The following is a 20,602-nucleotide window of genomic DNA, read 5'->3' as shown; positions in this document are numbered from 1 at the left end:
GGGAGGTGGTGCATCATTATGCTGTGACCTTTCCAGCTAAAAGTAGGCTTCGAATCTATTTCCTTTGCTGTCTATTGAGTCAGCCCTCCAATTTTTCATTCCCAGTATTGTCTGTCGGCGCCACTCTAGTGTTTAACAAAGACCATTTATTCTTCCTCAATTACATTTGCTTCATTCTTCCCTCTAGTCCATTGACCCTGGTCAGCAGTTCACTTGGGAGCATTCCAACTTAGAGGTGAACAAACCCAAAAACCGGTATGCCAACGTGATCGCCTACGACCACTCCCGGGTCATTCTGCTGCCTATCGAAGGTATGGACCATTCCTGGCTCTTCCTAGAGACACGTCAAATGGCACGGGGCTGCAAGTGTGTGGGAGGGTTCTTGGGGATGGGATTTTTCAAAATCTGTAATCCCGTGTTGGTTTTTTTGCTCATATTCATTTAGTTTGAGAGTTGGCTGCCATAGTGGCCCCAAGGAAGGTGCCTCCACTATTGGGACAGGTCCATGGGACCAAATTCAGTCTGCTGCACAGCATACCTGATCACCTGGTGGAAACCTACCCAGTTGATTTTGTCTGCAAAGTCTTTGAGTTGTCCTGGCTGGACTGAAAAAAAAAACATTTTTCACAGGCAGGCTTGCCACTAGGGTTGTGCGTGGCAGCGTGCGAATCGGCCGTTCCTGGAATGGCCGATTCGGACGTCACCGCACACAGCCCCACTTGTCACTCCATTCCCTTGCCTGATTTGCCAGTGCCACGCCCTGACTTGCTGCTTCGGGCACATTCTAGCTACACTTAAGGTGGGTTGAGATGTAGCGTATCCAGCCTCCAGGTAAGGCCTGCAGATCTACCAGTATTACGGTAGATTTTTGGACAACAGAAGGCAGTTCTCATGGAGGAAATGGCTGTTCTGGAGGAGGGAAATTGTGGCCTTGAGCCCCCACTAAGCCCCCCCCCCTAACTCACCCTCCCCAAGATCCCACCTCTCCAGTCCCCAGGAATTGTTCAAACCAGAGTCGGGTGGATCAAGGGCCCTGGCCTGGATTCCAGCTCAGATTTCTCGGTGGATAAAATCTCTGTAGGCCACAGAAGGGGAACCTTAGTGTGATCTCTTTGGGGAGAGTGAAAAAGCTTTGAAATTAGCAACCATGACTCGCTTTAATGATGCAGCACAGCTCTGTTGTGTTTGGTCTTTTTTTCTCTAATAAAGCATTTCTTTCATTTAAAAGTATGTCAGGTCAACGGTTTCATGCTCAGTCGGTTTTGTTCCCTGAATTAGCAGAAGGCAGAGATCCTCAGCAAAGGGGAGCGAGAGATTCATCATAAGTCAGATGGCAGGGCCACTTCTGCTTGGGGGAGAGACATGTTGATGGAGCTGTGTTTCAGATAGGGTTGCCAACCTCCAGGTAGTGCCTGGAGAGCTAGAGTTGCAACATTCTATATAGATCTGCAGTCTATATAGAGCATTTTCCCTGGATAAAATGGCTATTCCAGGGTGCTGAGTTCTCTCCACACCCCAGACTGTATCCCCAAAATCTCAGGAACTTCCCAACCTTGAGCTGCCACACCTAAATTCAATGGATAATCTGGGTTTGGGAGGGAGGGCAGTTTTTGTTTTCACCTTTTGATGCTGGGGGGATTTGCTGAGTTCTCTCCTCACCCCAGACTGTATCCCCAAAATCTCAGGAACTTCCCAACCCTGAGCTGCCACACCTAAATTCAATGGATAATCTGGGTTTGGGAGGGAGGGCAGATTTTGTTTTCACCTTTTGATGCTGGGGGGATTTGCCTCTGCTACCATTTGGATAGGAGGGTCTTGGAATGCTGAGTGACTCCATTGTAGGAATGTTCCAAGAGCAAGTTTGGAGGGAGACACTTGAGCAAAATATATTCTCAGGCCCCCTACCCAACAGTTCTTGTCAGAAGCCCCACAGGGTCAGTGTGACTCAGGGATGCCAACCCTCCTTCAGTTGCTCCCCTGATCTTGGGGCAGATGCAGTGATTTCATTTGTCTGGGAATGCTGGGAGGGGGGAACCCACAAACCTTTGACTATGGTTCAGAAGGGAGGCTCTTCCGGGATTACAACTAGGGTTGTGCGCCGCGTCGTTCAAATCGGCTGCTCCAGGATGCCGCAGCCAGCGCCTCACCGCAGGGGGGGAGGAGGGAGGGTGCGCGGCTGTGCACCCTCCCTCCCCCCCCTTGCGGTGAGGCGCTGGCTGCGGCATCCCAGAGCAGCCGATTCGGACAACGCAGCGCAAAACCCTAATTGCAACTGATTTATAGACTATGGAGATTGGTTCTCCTAGAGAAACTGGCTGTTTTGAAGGGTGGATTCTAGGACTTTATGCCCCACTGAGGTCCTCAAACCTCACCCTTCCTTCCCTCCACCCCAGATCTTCAGGAATTTCACGGCTTTCAATCGGCAACCCTATTCAGTGCCCAATAAGCAACTTGAGAAAATGTGGAATGGTAAAGAAGGAATATGCTGAGCAGGCCTGATTGATTGTCGCCTCAGTCCCCTATCAAAATGGCCCGTTTCTCCCCACAAATGTATCTGCCCTCTTTCCTACAACCTGCTTGCTGACTTTGGACAGGAGAGTTACTTCTTGAAAGCTGAGCAGGAAAGGGCTTGAACTGGCTACTACAGAGAGACTCTGAAGCCCCCTTACTCCATAACAAGTCAGGAAGAAGGAAGGACAGGGCTTTCTCTGCAAATGCCCTTGTGCTAGCATTACGCGAATCCACCCTTTCCTCTCAGACCTTTTGCCTGCCTAGTCACCAACGTATCTTACACAAAAGATGAGCCTTCAGGAAAGAGCCTAATGCATAAAATAGCAGCTCTGCTTCCTGGGTGGTCTCCCATCCAAGGAGCCACCCATATCAGGATCATCTGGGCCATCCAGGTGAGAGTAAGACCAGTTAAATACGACTAGGGCCTACCCTGCTTTGCTTGCCATATCTCAGGTGTAGTCAACCTGTGGTCCTCCAGATGTCCATGGCCTACAATTCCCGTGAGCCCCTGCCAGCAAATGCATGGGAATTGTAGTCCATGGACATCTGGAGGACCACAGGTTGACTACCCCTGCCGTATCTGATGAAATCAGGCTAACCTGACCTATCCAGATCAGATAACGGAACTGCAGAACCAAATTGTAGAGCTCTGCAAAACTTTACTCTCCCCAGCTGCCTGAAAGAAGACGTCATTCCAAACTGGATGTCGTTCAGAAGGGCTGAGACCAGCCTTGAAAAACTAAGCCACTGTCTTGGATGCATCTAGTTCTCTGTGCTCCTTGGAGAAGGGAGCCCCCAGGCCTCATTTGCTACACACTGTCTTCCCATATGTCTGACACTGCTCTGAGAGAGGGAGCACCTGAAAGCTTTCCTATTGCCCAGGAAGCAGGCCCCAGCTCTGCCCTTCTTTGCCTGTATAATATGGCTGAGTTCTTATCCTCATAGCAACCCTGTCAGGTAGGCCAGGCTGAGCAAGACCAATGGGCCCAAGGGCCACTCAGGGTATCTGAATTCTGATCTCTAACAAAAGTCTGGTGCTGTAACCACTACACTGTACCACATGTAACTTTGATTTAATGCAGGTTGTTTTGGCCACTCTGATGCAGGGATTGTGGGCAGCGATTACATTAATGCCAATTACATTGATGGCTACCGGAAGCAAAACGCCTACATCGCCACGCAGGGGCCCCTGCCAGAGACCTTCGGGGACTTCTGGCGCATGGTGTGGGAGCAGCGTTCCGCTACAGTCGTGATGATGACCAAGTTGGAGGAGAAATCGCGGGTGAGAGATGGGGATGCAGCCCAGGAGGTGTAGTTGGCTGTCTTGTTCAGAGGCTGTTATCAAGATTGCATGGCAAAGACTGAACACTTGGGGAGGATGGCCGCAAGTCCTCAGGACAGCAAATATCTGATTGCAAATAGTGACCTCTCAGGAACTCAGACGTGATTAGGGCTTAAACTAATCAGGACTTAATCTTTTAACCTTTCAGGACAGTCAGTTGTTGACCTAAGAGTAGCAGTCCTCTTTAAAAGCAGTGTAAAAGGGAGACTAGAAAGAGAGGCCACTGAATTGCAACTGATAAGGACGTACAGGATAATGCCTCCACCTGGACTGAATCGAGACCTAGGTTTCCTGTCTCATTACCAGTGCTTATTTCTGACATCTCTGCATCTCACACCCAATCACACTCTATTGTCATCTGAAATCACTCCATGCCATAAGGACAGGAGGACTCATATTCTAGTTGGAGCTGAAATGAGCAGTAACTCACCAAAAGGTCTACCCTACCACAAATTGTGTTAGTCTTGAAGGAGCTGCTGGACTGTGTCTCTTTTCTACTGTCCATCCATTCTGATCTATCTGAAAAAGTGAGCAATGACTCGGGAAAACTTCCCTGCTAAAAAGGGTTCCTGGACTCTGGCTCTTTTCCACTCCTACAGGGCTTAAAGAGTTGGACGTAACCACTCCCTTGACTAACAATACCTGAATAAATTATGCAAAATTATACCAGTCGGGCTTCCACCCTGACCACGGGGTGGAGACGGTGCTGGTCGCCCTGATGGCTGATCCCCAGCACCAGTTGGATAGGGTAGGTCAGCCATACTTGTGTTGCTGTGTTTGACGTGGTCGACCTTGAGTTATTGGCTCACCGCCTTGCTGGGGATGAGATTCAGGGGACAGCCCTTCAATGGCTGTGCTCCTTTCACTGGAACCAGACACAGAGGGTGGCTGTGGGGAAACAGATCTATCGCACCCCTATTGACTCCCATGTAGAGTCCCACAGGGGGCAGTACTCTCCCCCAATCTATGCAACATCTTTATGTGCCATCTGGCACAACTGGTTCAGACTTACAGGTTGGGTTGTCTTCAATATTCAGATGACACCCAACTCTATCTCCTCATGGATGACCACCTGGACTCCCCCCCCCCCGGATACATTTGCCAGATGTTTGGAAGTGGTCGCTGGGTGGTTGGAGCAGAGTTGCCTAAAATTCAACCCCTCCAAGATGGAGGTTCTGTGGCCGGGAAGAAAGGCAGTGGGGCAGGAAGCATATCTACCCACCTTGGCTGGAGTACAGCTCAACACCGCTCCCTCTGCCAGGAATTTGGGAGTGGTCCTAGATGCCTCCCTTTCAATGGAGGCCCAGGTTATAGGTGTAGCCCACACAGGGTTTTACCATCTTCACCAGACGAGGCTACTAGTGTCCTACTTGCCTCCGGACTGTCTGGCTACAGTGATCCATGCAACGGTCACCTCTAGACTTCTGTAACTCGCTCTACGCGGACCTACCCTTGTCTTTGACCCGGAAATCGGAGCTGGTACGAAATGCAGCCGCTAGAGTCCTCACAGGTACACCTTGGAGGGCCTGTGCTGAGGCAGCTGCATTGGTTACCAGTCGTAGCCCGGATCAGATTCAAGGTGCTCGTATTAACCTTTAAGGCCATCGGTGGCTTGGGCCCTGCCTTTCTGAGGGACCACTTATCTCCTTATGCCCCTGCAGGGCTCTTCACTCTGTGGGTGCTAATCTGATCGTGGTCCCTGGCCCTAAGGAAGCATGCCTGGCCTTGACCTGGGCCAGGGCCTTTTCAGTCCTTGCCCCGACCTGGTGGAATGAGCTCCAGGAAGAGCTGAGGACCCTGACGGAGCTGCCTATGTTCCGCAGGGCCTGTAAAGCAGAGCTCTTCCACCAGGTCTTTAGTTGAGGCCAGGGTCAGGAAGAATGGGGAGCCCTCCTCCATATAACGCTTAACACCCTGTGAGCCCATCATGCGGTGCTGGCTAAGGATGAGGATGTGTAGTCGCGGGATTATGCCTCCTTCTTGGGTTTGTTTTAAGGGGAGCCCTGATCGGTTTTATTGGGATTTTATTTGTTTTTAGGTAATCTGCCATGAGTCTACAGAAAGTGGCGGGACAGAAATTAAATAAATTAAATAAATAGCAAACGTCATAAAATACAGTCTGCTTGGCGTGCAGACTCCATGTTTTCATGATGCCTGTTCTTTTAAACTAAGATAGCCATAGCCCTGATTGTGATCCCTCAAGGAAGACCTTGACACGCTGCTCATTGTTTGCTCTGGTTTGCTCAGGTGGGGTGGAATGAGCCGAATTCTTGCTCTTTCTTTTCCCTTGAGAAGTGGACCCATGTCCTGATCCTATGCGTTGATCTTCCAGATAAAGTGTGACCAGTACTGGCCAGGCCGGGGCACCGAGACATATGGCATGATCCAAGTGACCTTGCTAGATACCATTGAGTTGGCCACATTCTGCGTCCGGACATTCTCACTTCACAAGGTAAGAGGGGCCAATCTGTGCCACATGATCAGCTGTTTGGCGGGGGCTCTCTTCCCCACCTTCTCAGGCAGTGGAGAGGCTCTCTGCTGCCTGAGAAGGGGAGATAGCATGTGCCCCCCGAAAAACCCAAACTCGTGAAAGGGTATTCGTACAATTTGTACAAGGGGCATTCGTATAGTTCCAGGCCAAATCCAAAATGGTACAATTTTTTTTTTGCTTGTACATGCCTAGTCAGTATTGTCTGCTCAGACTGGCAGCTGTACTCCAAGATCTCATAGAATCAAATTGTTGGAAGGGGCCTCCAGGGTCATCTAGTCGAACCGCTCAGGTGGAGTCTTTACACTTTTTAGCTGGCGATGCCAGGATTGAACCTGCCAAGCAAATGCTGTCCAACTGAGCCGAGGCCCTCTCAGGAGGCTTGAGGCCCCTGTAGAGAGGCACTCTGCTGACTGGACTGGAGTTACGCTGCCCCTCCTGACTTCAGCAAAGAGAAATTGGTAACACTGGGATTTTACCCATGTTAAGAGCCAGATGGATGAATGTTTTTGCCCATCATCATGGGGACTCTTTATACTGCTGTGGCAGTGTCCTGCTGTGCTGGCGTAATGCTTGAAGGCCCACAGGCAGCACCAAAGCCAAACTCCCCTTTTGAAGCTTGACAGTGACATAGGGACATGCACAACATCCCTGCTTGGCCGTCCCTCTAGTCCTGCTGTACAATTTGAAGAGAACTGGGTGGCTCAGGGAGGAAGGACAGAGCCTCCTGTGTCTCTCTCGCCTCTTCTTCCAGAATCTGGCTCGCCTGAGTTCTATGAGCCATTTGACCTGCATACCCTGGCCTCTGCACACCCTGGCCTCTGCACTAGTCATTGCGCTGTTGTTCTCTTGTGACCTCTTCTGTGCTGTGCTGTTTCCTGCAGAACGGCTCCAGCGAGAAGCGTGAGGTCCGCCAGTTCCAGTTCACGGCCTGGCCGGATCACGGTGTCCCTGAGTACCCGACCCCCTTCCTGGCCTTCCTCAGAAGAGTGAAAACCTGCAACCCTCCTGACGCAGGTCCCATCGTGGCACACTGCAGGTAGGAACTCAGAAGCTGAGCTGTACAATAAAGCAATGTAAGAAATGTTGATTTATTTATTATAGTGCGCAATTAAAAACAGAATAAAAACTCCATAAAAACTATACAGAGCTAACAGCACAAAAGACCAAACGTGTTTCGACCCTACTGGGTTTTCCTCAGTGGTCAGAACTGTGATAATACACTCTATGTAAAATATTTATTCTAAACTCATTATAAAGTGCAGCTGAGTGGTTGAATGGGATCTGTAAATTATGGCTCCAACCAATATATGTAAATTTTAGACTTTTTGGAGACCACCTCCTATGGCATATGCCTAGGCTCACCACTAGTCGCTATTATATAATTTGGCGTTGAGAGTGTATCTCATGTACGTCAGAAAAAAAGGTACCCAACTTGTGTCTGCCTCAGAACAGAACCCCATGGATTATTAATAATAATAAATCGAATAATAATAATAATAATAATAATAATAATAATAATAATAATAATAATAATAATAATAATAATAATCTGTGCCACATGATCTCTATTGGTGTGTTGGACTTCACCGGTCAGTGGACCATAAGTAAGTTAATGATGGACTCCAGGGCAGAGTCTGCACTTACTTTTTTTATTCCATTGTCAATCCTGTTGAATTCAGATCACTTTGAACTCGAGTCTTCCTCTTCCCCCCCCCCCTCCCCATTGAAATAGGAAAGTCTTCTGCACGTGGTTAGGGAGGCTCAGAAGGGGGGGGGTCAAATGGAGACTCTTTCTTTGTTTTCTTGAAGGGGGGAGAGGATCCAAGAAGTCAGAGGAGGGAGGAAAAAATCCTTTCTTTTCTTGAAGGGGGGGGAAACGAAGAAAGCACAAAAAAAAATCCAAGGCCGACAGAACTTAGGGGCTTCTCCTAAGAACTTAGAGAACTTAGGGGCTTCTCCTTTAAGGCAGGCTTGTCACATGAGCACCTGTAGCCAATCACGGGTCCTCTACCACGGAGGAGATCCCAGATTCAAAACAATGCAATATTCTGAATATATTCAGGATTAAAAGCACTCTAAAATATCGCACAATAAAGGTTGGATCAATCCTTTTTGCTGCAAAAGAAAAATTTAAATCGCCCAAAATCCAAACAGAAATCACATTCTGTGTAGAGGGCAGGGACTGAATCGATTTGGGGTTGGAATAAATGCTCCGTGCAGTTTACACCCAGGGATAGACCCCGACGCTCCACATCGGACCTTTCCGTTTCTGAGCATAAAGTCATCGAGCTGACATTGTTTTGTATAAAAACGAAGCTCCATTACTTTCTTCCCGCTGTCTGTCCATTAGTCCCAAAGGAAAGGCCTCTGGCTTCCATTGCACTGTGGTCATTAGAAACTTCTAGAGCCAGCTTGGTGTCGTGGTTAAGAGCAGCAGCTCCTAATCTGGCGAGCTGGGTTCGAATCCCTGCTCCTCCCCCACAGTCAGCTGGGTGACCTTGAGCCAGTCACAGTTCTGTTTTCACAGAGCAGTCCTGTCAGAGCTCTCTCAGCCTTACCTCCCTCACAAGGTGTCTGTGGTGAGGAAGGCAATTGTAAGCCGCTTTGAGACTCCTTCGGGCAGTGAAAAGCAGAGCATAAAAACAGCTCTTCTTCTTCTCAGTATGAGGAACCTATGAATTCATGACCTCCAAAATGTCAAGCGTGTAGGTTACCCATCATGATCAACACACTGACGCATTTGCCAGGCATGTTCCTGCATGGCATGCGCAGACCACACAAGAGTGATAACCAGCCACTGAGCGCAAATGTCCATGCTCTCAACAGGCCCTCAAACACAACTTCAGTTTACAGCCCTTAAGAGGCTGGATGGATGCTCAGGAGCCACATAGGAAATACTCTCATCATTGGCTGCTGTGCAGATACCAAGACTGAGACAGATTTGAGCCGATTTTATGCCTGGAAGTATGTCATTTTGATTCACAGGATTTGTGTCCTTGTAACAAGACTATGTGGTTGTGACTGAAGGGAGACTGGAGCCAGATAAAAATTCCCAGACCACAGATAACATTATATTTCCCCCAGCTTCAGTCCGTGCACAGAATCTAGCCTGCCTTACACTTGAAAGAGTTACTTGAAGTGCTTTGAACACTGGGCATGCTGTGTAAGCACTTTTGGTTACGACTTCCATTGTTTTATGAAGATGGATAGTGAAAAATCACAGAATCATAGAATCCTAGAGTTGGAAGGGACCTCCTGGGTCATCTAGTCCAACCCCCTGCACTATGCAGGACACTCACAAGCCTATCGCTCATCCACTGTAACCTGCCACCCCCTTGAGCCTTCACAGAGTCAGAATCAGAGAATACTGAAGAGAATAAAACTTGGTTGCAGATCATGTGAGGTGCTCAGAATTGTCATGTTCACAGACTTTTGTTGTTGTTGTTTATATTTAAGTACTTGATTGACAGTCCAAGGGGGAACTGGTCTCACAGGCTTGATTCAGATTTTGATTTTGGTTATTTCCATGTATAGTTCAGTTTTAGTCTGTCTGTAGCAAGAGAAAAGAGCACGAGTCCGGGAGTACCTTAAAGACTAACCCAATTTCTGGCAGAGGATGAGTTTTCCTGAGTCACTGCTCACTTCTTCAGATACCTAAAAAAGTATTTGAAGAAGTAAGCAGTGACTCACAAAAGCTGCCGCAGATTTTGTTAGCCTTCAAGGTGCTCCTGGGCTCGTGTACGGGGATGAAGAAGTGAGCAGGAATCCTGGGATGAAGAACTGAGCAGGAATCCTGGGATGAAGAAGTGAGCAGGAATTCCTGAAACCTCCTTTCCTGCCACAAATGCTGTTAGTCTTGCAGGTGCTCCTGGACTCTGCCTCTTTCCTCCTGCTCCAGGCAGACAAACAGGGTCACCCATCTGGATCTATCTGAAGAAGTGAGCAGGGACTCCCAAATGCTTCTCCCCTGTCACAAATGTGGTTAGTCTTGCAGGTGCTGCTATAGACAAATATCTAGGCCTCTGAATGGTGATACAAAAGGGTGTTTTTTCTTGGCTTTTGAACATCTTTCAATTGTTGACCCCCCAACATTCAGCATGACTTACAAATTCCCCCATTCCCCTCCCCTCCAGGTACCTTAGTTAACAGCAAGGCCCTTTGTCCAAGAAAGGACACCTCATCCTATGAGTCAGGTGGTGAGATCTGCAGCTGGGGGCACCTTCCAAGGTGTGTTTTGGGCACAAGCCGTCCGTTACAGAACATCTCTCCTGCCTGGGGTCCATGTGTGTTCTTTCTGCCTGTTCATCAGCAGACTTCTGTGAATCAAGACTGGAGTTTCTTCTGAAACATAAACCTTTCTGACAGTTTGTCAGCAACCACGTCCATTTGCGGTGTGATAGAAGCTCGAAAGAGTCCTGCCTCAAGGAACTTACAGTTTAAATGTTGACACTAGTCACAGGCAATGTATTGTGTAGCTGCCAGCCACAGGCAGTTCCACAAATAATGACTCTCTTTCTCTCTGTCTCTGTCTCTGTCTCTCTCTCTCTCTCTCACACACACACACACACACACACACACATATACACACAGAGTGTTCCTATAGAACTGCAAGTAGGATTCCTGGAGAGACAGTACAGTGTAGTGGTCACAGAATGGAGAGATTCAGGCTTGAATGCCCACCTCTTTAGGGCACATTTGTCAACATAGCCTACCTTACAGGGGTGTTGCAAGGATTAAATGGAAGAAGAAGGACCTCGGAGGCCACTCTGAGTTCCCTGGAGTAAGGCTGGGGCAAATAATATAAGAGACTTCAGCTTCTGAGGTTGGTCACAGTTTTATTAGAATTAAGGTGGAATGATTCTGTGACCGGTCCTAATGCTGCCATAGGTGAAGTCTGATTCAGGTGGGTTGCTGCCTTGGTCTGAAGCAGCAGAACGAAGCTCAAGCCCAGGTTGGTTGGTCTTCCAGGTGCCAATCCGGCCTCAAACGTTGCATTGCTGGAGTATGCAGATCATGCAGGCAACGGGGACCCCGGAATTCCAATTCATGCTTTCTGGAGTGGAAAAGAGCTATCTTTTTGTTGTTACAGTGCGGGGGTTGGCCGGACAGGCTGCTTCATCGTGATTGATGCCATGCTGGAGAGGATAAAGCATGAAAAGACGGTGGACATTTACGGACACGTGACGCTCATGAGGTCACAGAGGAACTACATGGTTCAGACGGAGGACCAGTACAGCTTTATACATGACTCATTGCTAGAAGCCGTCGCCTGCGGGAACACAGAAGTGCCCGCTCGGAATCTGTACAGCTACATCCAAAAGTTGGCACAGATCGAAGTTGGGGAGCACGTCACAGGCATGGAGCTAGAGTTCAAGGTAGGCTTCCTCTCACCCAGGGAACTTACTCCATGGGAACACTCTTGGCGCAACATTTCTCTGGGTCAACAGTGCAAAGACACAAGACTGGGTTTAAAAAGAGCTCCCAAACCAGTGCGTCAAGAGTAGGCGGGTACTTCAGAATATCTTTAATCTGTGGAGGTTTGTTTGCTGGGACACAGGGTGGCTAATAGACATGGTGTATACTTTGTAGAATATCAGACTAGAGTATTTATTTATTTATTATATTTATATGCTGCCCTCCCCGAAGGCTCAGGGCGGTTCACATAAAACAGAAACAATACAGATAACTTAGATTAACAATAATGAATGAAGTGAAACAACAAGTAATATGGAACAGTAGAGAAATGTGGGAAACATTAAATTAACTCATACTGGTAGCCCAGTGGGTTGGGCGAAATTATGATGGGTGCCATAGGAGGGAGGCTCAGGAGGAGGGCCCTTGGGAAGTGATGGTTCAGGTCGACCTCAACCAAATGCCTGGTGTAGGAGCTCCCTTTTGCAGGCCCTGCGGAACTCTTCAAGTTCCATCAGGACCCTGATCTTCTCTGGGAGCTCGTCCCACCAGGTGGGTGCCAGGATGGAGAAAGCGCTGGCCCTGGTTGAGGCCATGCAAGCTTCCCTGGAGCCAGGGATCACCAGGAAGTTAGAAGTGCTAGAGTGTAAGGCTCTTTGAGGGGTGTAGGCAGAGAGGCGATCCCTCAGGTATACTGGGCCCAGACCGTGTATGGCCTTAAAGGTGATAACCAGAACCTAGGGATGCAAGGCCTTGGGTGGTACCTGGGCATCCCCTAGAAAGATAGCTCATCTCCAGACTAAAGAGATCAGTTCCCCTGGAGAATATGGTTGCTTTGGAGGCTGAACTCCATAGCATTATATTCCACTGAGGTCCTTCCCCACACCAAATTCCACCTACTCCCAGCTCCACCCCCAAAGTCTCCAGGTACAACAACAACAAGCCTTTAATAGCATATAAAAGTACAGTATAAGGAGGGAAAGTGCAAAAGGATCCACTGCTAAAGTCTCCAGGTATTTCCAACCCAGAGCTGGCAACCCTATTCAAATTCCATCTCCGTCATAAAGTTTGCTTTGTTGCCTTGGATCAGCCTATTTCTCTTATCTTCACCTGCCTTGGACTGTCATGAGGATAAAGTGGGAAAGAGAGAGCAGTTAAGATCCCAGGAGGAAGGGTGGAATAAAAATGGAACAGATTTAGAGTATTTTTTATTCTCCTTTTCTGAAAGGTGGACTACCAGTGCGGTAAAAAAAGAAACAGGGACGGAAATCAGCAATAAAATGAGCCACATTAAAGCTTCAGTATCTAAAATTAAAGCCACAAGGAGGATGTAAAGGAGCAGAGTTATTAAACTATATGCACCCAAATGCGGGGTTTATTCTTAAGTCCCTCCTACCCAAGGAGGCAGGGTTGAGCTGTCCCACCACCTCCAGGGGCAGACAATGGAGCTTTTTCAGAAGGGCAGAGAACAGAGGAAGGAGCATTTTCATTTTCTAGCCCCTTTTCTCATCTTTTTCCTTTTTTAAAACAGCAGCCTAGCTCCTTCATAAATCTCAGCGGGGCAAACATTTAATTCCTACTGCACAAAACCAGTCCAAATGCCTTCTGGAATAAAAGCATCTTTACAAGATGCTGGGAGGGAGGGAGGGAGGGAGTCTAAGGCTCCGGACATCCGCAAATTCAGGGGTGGGGGGAATGCAGGAGAGCCTCTTTCTCTCACGGCGTTGTGTTACACAAGAGCTTTTGGTTAATGTTAGGGTTCTCACCCGGGTGGGTGCACAGTGATCAGTATGAAAACACAGGCTCCAGAGTGTTACACATTGTGCACAATCAGTCAGTATTCAGGGCCTGAGAAATCTTCCAATTACATGGTTCTTGCTGCTCTGGCCTTAAGCCATTTAGCGCTTTAAAGATCTTGGTGTAGTTGTACTCAGGTTCCAGTCCCTCCTCCCTGGCATCATTTTGCTAGCCCTAGGAAAGGATGAGGAGCCCTACAGGAAGCAAGTGGGACATCACCCTGGATTTGCTTAAATGTCATTGTACCATTCTTCTGGCTTGAGAGATTCAGCCTTTAAAGCCCAGCATGGCTTGAGTCCGGGATGCCTTCTCTCATCTGCTCAGAAATTAAGAGCAGGGGGAGGGGCCCTCCTGCCTGCAATTTGGGCTTTACTGTGGCTTTTATTCTTATCACTTTATTTTTTATGTAAGCTGTGTTACATTTTTAATGTAAGCTGGAGGCAGGTAAGAAATGTTTTAAATAAACTGTTTGTTGATCTGCCACTCCCAAGCACGAGGGCTAGGGACTTGTTCCTGGGGGGAAAGGTTGAAGTTGCCACAGTATTTTTTTTTTATATACAAGTTTTTTTTTTATTTTCACAAAGATAGAAATATAGGATACAGTATGAGTTATTAATACAAAGAATAGTAAAATATAATCATCATTTGAAAATGTACGACCCCACATTAACTACACAATGATATAAACTTTTGCCCAAAGCTTATAAACTTGTTCACGTTTGAGTCTAAGAGCCAACCACATTTCCACTACATTTAAGAAAAGAGGCCTATTTAGATATACAAAAGAAAAGTTGTTAATAATCAACTTACTTAAGAGATCGTAGACCTCACGTTAACTGTTTAGCACAATCTAAGAGCTGTCCTGACAGATATTTCTAGGTTTAAGTTAAATGCTTGACATTAAACATTTCTTGTAGAACAGTATGAGCTTTGGCCCTGTATCAATACCCTAGTGAAAAGAAAAGAAAGTAGGGCTTAGCCTTAAAAATGTACAAAAAAAATTACAAGAGGATTTCATAACTTCTCCATACCCTTAATACAGATACATCTATAAAACAATTTACACTTGACCCATTCTAAGAGCCATCCTGACAGGTATATTTTCAGATTTAAGTTGAGAGCTTAACATTAAACATTTTCTACGGATCAGTATGAGCTTTGACCCTATAGCAATACACTAGTAAAGAAAGAATAAGGGGGGGAAGAAGTTGCCACAGTATTGCTTCCTAGCATGAGACTTCCAAGTAGGGTTGTGAGCCTCGGCAAACTTCGGACTTCAGTGATCGCCGAATCGGCCGAACCGCACCGGAATGCACAACCCTACTTCCAAGTTCCATCTGTCTGTCCATCAGCCAAGACTCAGTCCTAGTGCTGAAGTCTATGCTTGGCCGGGAGGCCAAAGGAAAGTGGGGTGCAAGTGTCCTCCGTGGGACTTCGATAGACTCCTTTTGGTTTTCACATGCCTGGGTTCCCATTTTGCAAACCTCTCCTGTACACCGCTGTGCACACAATGCTGGCACCTGCTTGCAAAATTCTGTGTCAGACTTAGATCTCTGTTTACAAATAGCTCTCAAAGGACTGTTTCCATACGGGAACTGCTGCCCTGGGTCCCATGCGGGAGCACAGATCTGGGGTGGACGAGGTGCACCAGGCCAAATGTTCCCCTATGCAGGAGCAGGAAGAGGTGGGGAAATTTGCTGGCATGAAGCCTCCAGGGTGGAAATGGTCTAGGTCAGGGGTGGGCAAACTGTGGCCCTCCAGATGTCCATGGACTACAATTCCCTTGAGCCCCTGCGCAGAGTGGTAAGCAGCCAAAATGCTGTCTGAAAGCTCTGTCTATAAGGCTGGGAGTTCGATCCCAGCAGCCGGCTCAAGGTTGATTCATCCTTTCCGAAGTCGGTAAAATGAGTACCCAGCTTGCTGGGGGCTAAACAGTAATGACTTGGGAAGGCACTGGCAAACCACCCCATATTGAGTCTGCCATGAAAATGCTAGAGGGCGTCACTCCAAGGGTCAGACATGACTCGGTGCTTGCACAGGGGATACCTTTACCTTTGAAACGAATAAATGAAGAAACATTTGTCTGAGGATGGGTGCCTTTACACGAAAGTTCACGCCTGGAATAAGTCTTTGTTGGTCTTAAAGGTGCTCCTGGGCTCAAATTAAGTTAAGAAGCTGTATGTGGTAGAGAGCAGAGATTTTTTGACTCAGTTGAACCTATAACGCTGCCTTATAGCAAGTCAGACCATCGGTCCCTCTAGAGCAGGGGTAGGCAAACTGCGGCCCTCCAGATGTCCATGGACTACAATTCCCAGGAGCCCCTGCCAGCGAATGCTGGCAGGGGCTCCTGGGAATTGTAGTCCATGGACATCTGGAGGGCCACAGTTTGACTACCCCTGCCCTAGTGCTTGAGGCTGACTGTCTAGGTCCCCAAACTCCTTTCTGCAAGCTTTGAGTCTGCGGCTGGGTTCATGAACAAATTGTATCAAGAAGATGAGTGGCTATTAGCCACAAGGTAAAAATGGAATATTTTGGGGGCATCAAGAAGATACAGCATCCCTGCCCCCAAAATATTCCATTTTTACCTTGTGGCTAATAGCCACTCATGGACCTCTGATCCAGATCCCATCCCCTCTTGAAGCTGTCTATTCTTGCACACTGTGTCTGGCAGGGAATTTCACACGTTAATGACTCTTTGGGTGAAGAGTCCTTTTCTGTGTTCTATACCAGTGGTCCCCAACCTGCGGGCCGTGGCCCGCTGCCGGGCCGCAAAGGCCATGGCGCCGGGCCGCGGCTCCCTCTCCCCGCCCCCCCCTCCGCAGGAAAAAACTTCCCAGGCCACAAGCTTGCGGCCCGGGAAGCTTCTTACTGCGGTAGGGCGGGGAGAGGGAATCAGGGCCGGGCTGCGCCCGTGCAGGCCGCGCCCGTGCGGCCCGATCCGCGGGCGCGGCTCGCGGGCGCGGCCAGGCGCGGCTCGATGCGTGGGCGCGGCCCGTGGGTCCCCAGCCTAATAAAGGTTGGGGACCACTGTTCTATACCTTCTGCTCATGAATTTCATTGAGTGCCTATGAGATCTGGTATTGTCAGAAAGGCAGAAAAGGACTCCCTTCTCTACCTCCCCTGCCCCGGGCATAATTCTGTAAATCTGTGTCATGTCATCCGTCCCTCGTCATTTCTCCAAGCGAAAGAGTCCTAACCATTTTAGCCTAACTGCATAGGGAAGGGGCTCCATTCCCTTCCTGATTTCACTTGCCCCTTTCTGCATGCTCTCTTGTACTATAATATCTTTTTTTGAGTTGCAGCAACCAGATGAGGTCACATCATAGATTTATACATGGGTAAATTCTAGGGCAGGGAGCTTTTCTCCCCATAGCTCATTTCTTCTACCGAGATCTCCAAGATCATGGGCAGGAAACATTCTCCTGCTACCTGGGTGGAAAGGCCAGGGGTGGAACTTGGGGGGGGAAAGGCAAGTGTTCTGCTGCTGAGCTTTGAGGACAGGAGAAACAATGACGAAATCCGCCTCATGGAGGGTTTCTCTTTGAGTTTCTCACACATGTAGTTTCTCTGCTTCCCTCCTGCCAGAGACTGGCCAACTCCAAAGCTCACACTTCAAGGTTCATCAGTGCCAACCTCCCATGCAACAAATTCAAAAACCGCCTTGTCAACATCATGCCATATGAGACCACGCGGGTTTGCCTGCAGCCCATTCGGGGCGTTGAAGGCTCTGACTACATCAACGCCAGCTTTATCGATGGATACAGGTAAGAGGGCTCTGATGGCCCCATCCACTTTGCCCTCCGTCTTTCTTTCCCTTTACTGATTTAGTCGCCCTAGTCCTGTGTTTTCATCTTTGCTGCCCCACCCTGTTACAGAATGATATTTTGGTTATTGGCTCAGTCCAGGAACCTCGGGTAAGGATCAGGAGTCTGCTTTAATTTAAGCAACTTAAATGGCACTCAAGTCATTTTGAAATTCAAAAATAACAAAATATTTTACTTAACATAGAAGGGAAAGTTGAAATTTTTGAGATAAAACTAGTACATCCACGCACTTTAGTGCTTATGTTTCGGGCTAATTAGAGTTTCTTAAGCTTTCCTTAGTGATTTAGGTTTAAATGAGGAAGTCACTAGCCCTCATAGAGAGGAAAGCAATCTTGGTATCCCTTTTAGAAGCAGCTTGATATGAGTGCAGCTTTTGAGATATTTAAAATCACAACACTCATAAACCAGAAGGAGAACATTTTAACTTTCCAGGACGTTCCATTATTGACCTAAGAGAAACATCAAGGGGAGATTACTATGTGAGATTGCTGAATTTAAATTAATTCACAAGTTCAGAACAATGGACCTTCTCAGAGCTGAAAGCCGACATGTTAATTTTCTACCCATAAGCATTTCTCCGCTAATCAAGCGGATGACAATGGGCCTTGGACCTCTGCATCTTGCGACATCCTTCCCACCTTCCACCCCTCCCACCTTCCATCTGACTCAGGGATTTCTGTTCCAACTTGTGACTGAGAGAGAGAGAGCTCAAGATACTATTGGGCTCAGATCTGTCTTTTCTTCAATGAGGTTACCCTCTGAGACGGTCTTCCAAAAGCAAGACAAGAAACAACTCTGACTCCCCTGAACTGAGCTCCTATGAGCTTGGCCTCAGGACATTATGGGGCTCAGGTGGGGCAGCCAAACCAAGGCAATCTCTGTACAATCAGACAACAGTGATTCTGCGGGGGTGACTCTGCTGGGGTGCTGTCATTTGGAGGGGTGGCTGTTGGTCTTCTCTTCTCCCAGAACCGCTTGGCTATCATCTGACTGCTCTTCTACACTTCCCAAAGAAGCCTTCCAATTGGCTTTTCCATGGCCTCCTTTATTCCTGTTCTGTGGACCTTCTTCAGGTTCTTTTTCTTTGGGAGTGGGAGTCCCCCTCTGAGAGTGGCAGTCTGCTTGTCTCCGTGACCCTTTGCCTGCCCCCCTTCCAGATGGCTAACTTTTCATACCCTTGGCCTCCTAGGCAACAGAAAGCATACATCGCCACTCAAGGGCCACTAGCAGAAACCACAGAGGACTTCTGGCGCATGCTTTGGGAAAACAATTCTACCATTGTGGTGATGCTAACCAAACTTCGAGAGATGGGTCGGGTAAGTGGGAGGTTGGAGAAGGCAAATCAGAGGCACTGAACCAATGATTGCAATCCTTAACTATGCCTTGCATGAAAATCTATGGCTCTGGGCAGCTGCACCAAGCGGTCTGCAAATATATGTGCCTTAAGGTGTTTGTGTATCGGGAGACACTCTGTAGAAGTGGATGTGCAAAGTTGAGGGAGGGGGATGTAACAGTTTCCATCATGGCTCCCGTGCTGTGCAGTGGGCTCCCTGAATTGGGGTTGGGGGGGGGCTGTTTAGGAGGCACCGCAAGACCAGCCTGTTTGCCGGGGGCAGGTGTCTGAAATGGGGGTGAAGGGAAGAGATATTTGAGGTTTGCTGTTTTTTTTTTTGGGGGGGGGAGAGGTTAGCTGGAGATGTTTGAGCTATTATTGTAAGAGAGCCAGCTTGGGGTAGTGGTTAGAAGTATGGGCTTCTAATCTAGCAAGACGGGTTTGATTCCCTGCTCCTCCTCCACATGCATCCAGCTGGGTGACCTTGGGCTCGCCACAGCACTGATAAAGCTGTTCTGACCGAGCAGTGATATCAGGGCTCTCTCAGCCTCACCCACCTCACAGGGTGTCTGTTGTGGGGAGAGGAATGGGAAGGCGACTGTAAGCTGCTTTGAGACTCCTTCGGTTAGAGAAAAGCGGCATATAAGAACCAACTCTTCTTCAGTAATCTCAGGGCTCTCTCAGCCCCACCAACCCCATAGGGTGTCTGTTGTGGGGAGAGGAAAGGGAAGGCGACTGTAAGCTGCTTTAAGACTCCTTCAGGGAGACAAAAGTGGCACATAAGAACCAACTCTTCTTCTTCTTCAGTAATCTCAGGGCTCTCTCAGCCTCACCTCCCTCGCAGGGTGTCTGTTGTGGGGAGAGGAAAGGGAAGGTGACTGTAAGCCAGTTTGAGACTCTTTAAGGTAGAGAAAAGCAGCATATAAGAACCAACTCTTCTTTTTCTTCTAAGCTGTCTTGAACCACAAGGAAAGGAGGGATATAAATGTTTAAATAAACTAGCAAATAGGTGGCTTTTGTTTCAGAGGGGAGCCCCTGTTGATTTGCAGTTAAACTGCTGCATTGAAATCCAGGAACACCTGAGAGACCCACAGGATTATGGGAGGAGGGGCTTTTGTGAGTCAAAGCTCTCATGGTCAAGTTGAGTTTGGTGGCGGCATTATGCAACAGCATGTTTTCTGATGAAGACAGGAGAAGAGGGAAGAGTCGTGGGTTCAGATCACCGAGTGACCTTCAGCCCAGAGGGCGCATTCAAAGAAGCTCATCTTACATTGTTCTGTTTTTATCCTTGTGGGAACAATCAAAACCTCTCCAAGCTCATGGGAGTCAGAGCAGGATACAAATGTGCTAGAAAAATAAATAGAGATGCCAAAGAAGATGCTGCTTGTGAACGGTATTTATTTTAGCTTTGTAGAGTTTCCAGCGGGATTTACACGTCCGTGGCTGAGGACAGGGCAAATAATGGGGCCATTTATCACGGCTGCACAATGCGGGGGAAGGAGGGAGGGAGGGAGGGCTGATCCTGCTTAAAGTGAAGACTGGTTGATATTGCTTGTTCTAAGTGCTGATAGAATCCCTCTCTCCCTCCCATCGGGCAACAGGAAAAGTGCCATCAATACTGGCCGGCAGAGCGATCCGCAAGGTACCAGTACTTTGTGGTGGACCCCATGGCCGAGTACAACATGCCTCAGTACATCCTCCGAGAGTTCAAGGTCACTGACGCCAGGGTAAGTCCTCGCCCGTTTCCTGACAGCAGCCAGCGCTGACTTTTGGGGGAAATCTTCCTAATTTCATGATGCATCTGACCCCCAGCGTAGCACACGCTAACCAGCAGTCCCGCTCTCCAAGGGCTGGAGCTGAAGGTCTTTATCATCCCTGCTGCCTGTGAAAGA

At 48.2% G+C, this 20,602-nt stretch overlaps 1 protein-coding gene across 1 annotated transcript in view; it reads left to right on the top strand.

Annotated features, from left to right (window-relative positions):
- The window catches only part of PTPRS (protein tyrosine phosphatase receptor type S), a 257,496-nt gene that overhangs the window by 223,525 nt on the left and 13,369 nt on the right, over positions 1–20,602 (top strand). The window contains exons 25-32 of the mRNA XM_077332102.1: positions 188–311; positions 3,618–3,793; positions 6,186–6,305; positions 7,226–7,380; positions 11,434–11,719; positions 17,139–17,317; positions 18,567–18,693; positions 20,312–20,437. Coding sequence (XP_077188217.1) covers positions 188–311; positions 3,618–3,793; positions 6,186–6,305; positions 7,226–7,380; positions 11,434–11,719; positions 17,139–17,317; positions 18,567–18,693; positions 20,312–20,437 — 1,293 coding nt within the window. The remainder of the gene's footprint in view (positions 1–187; positions 312–3,617; positions 3,794–6,185; positions 6,306–7,225; positions 7,381–11,433; positions 11,720–17,138; positions 17,318–18,566; positions 18,694–20,311; positions 20,438–20,602) is intronic.

This window comes from Paroedura picta, chromosome 4 (assembly GCF_049243985.1).
Source record: "Paroedura picta isolate Pp20150507F chromosome 4, Ppicta_v3.0, whole genome shotgun sequence".
Lineage (NCBI taxonomy): Eukaryota > Metazoa > Chordata > Lepidosauria > Squamata > Gekkonidae > Paroedura > Paroedura picta.
This window is presented reverse-complemented; position numbering and strand designations above follow the sequence as displayed.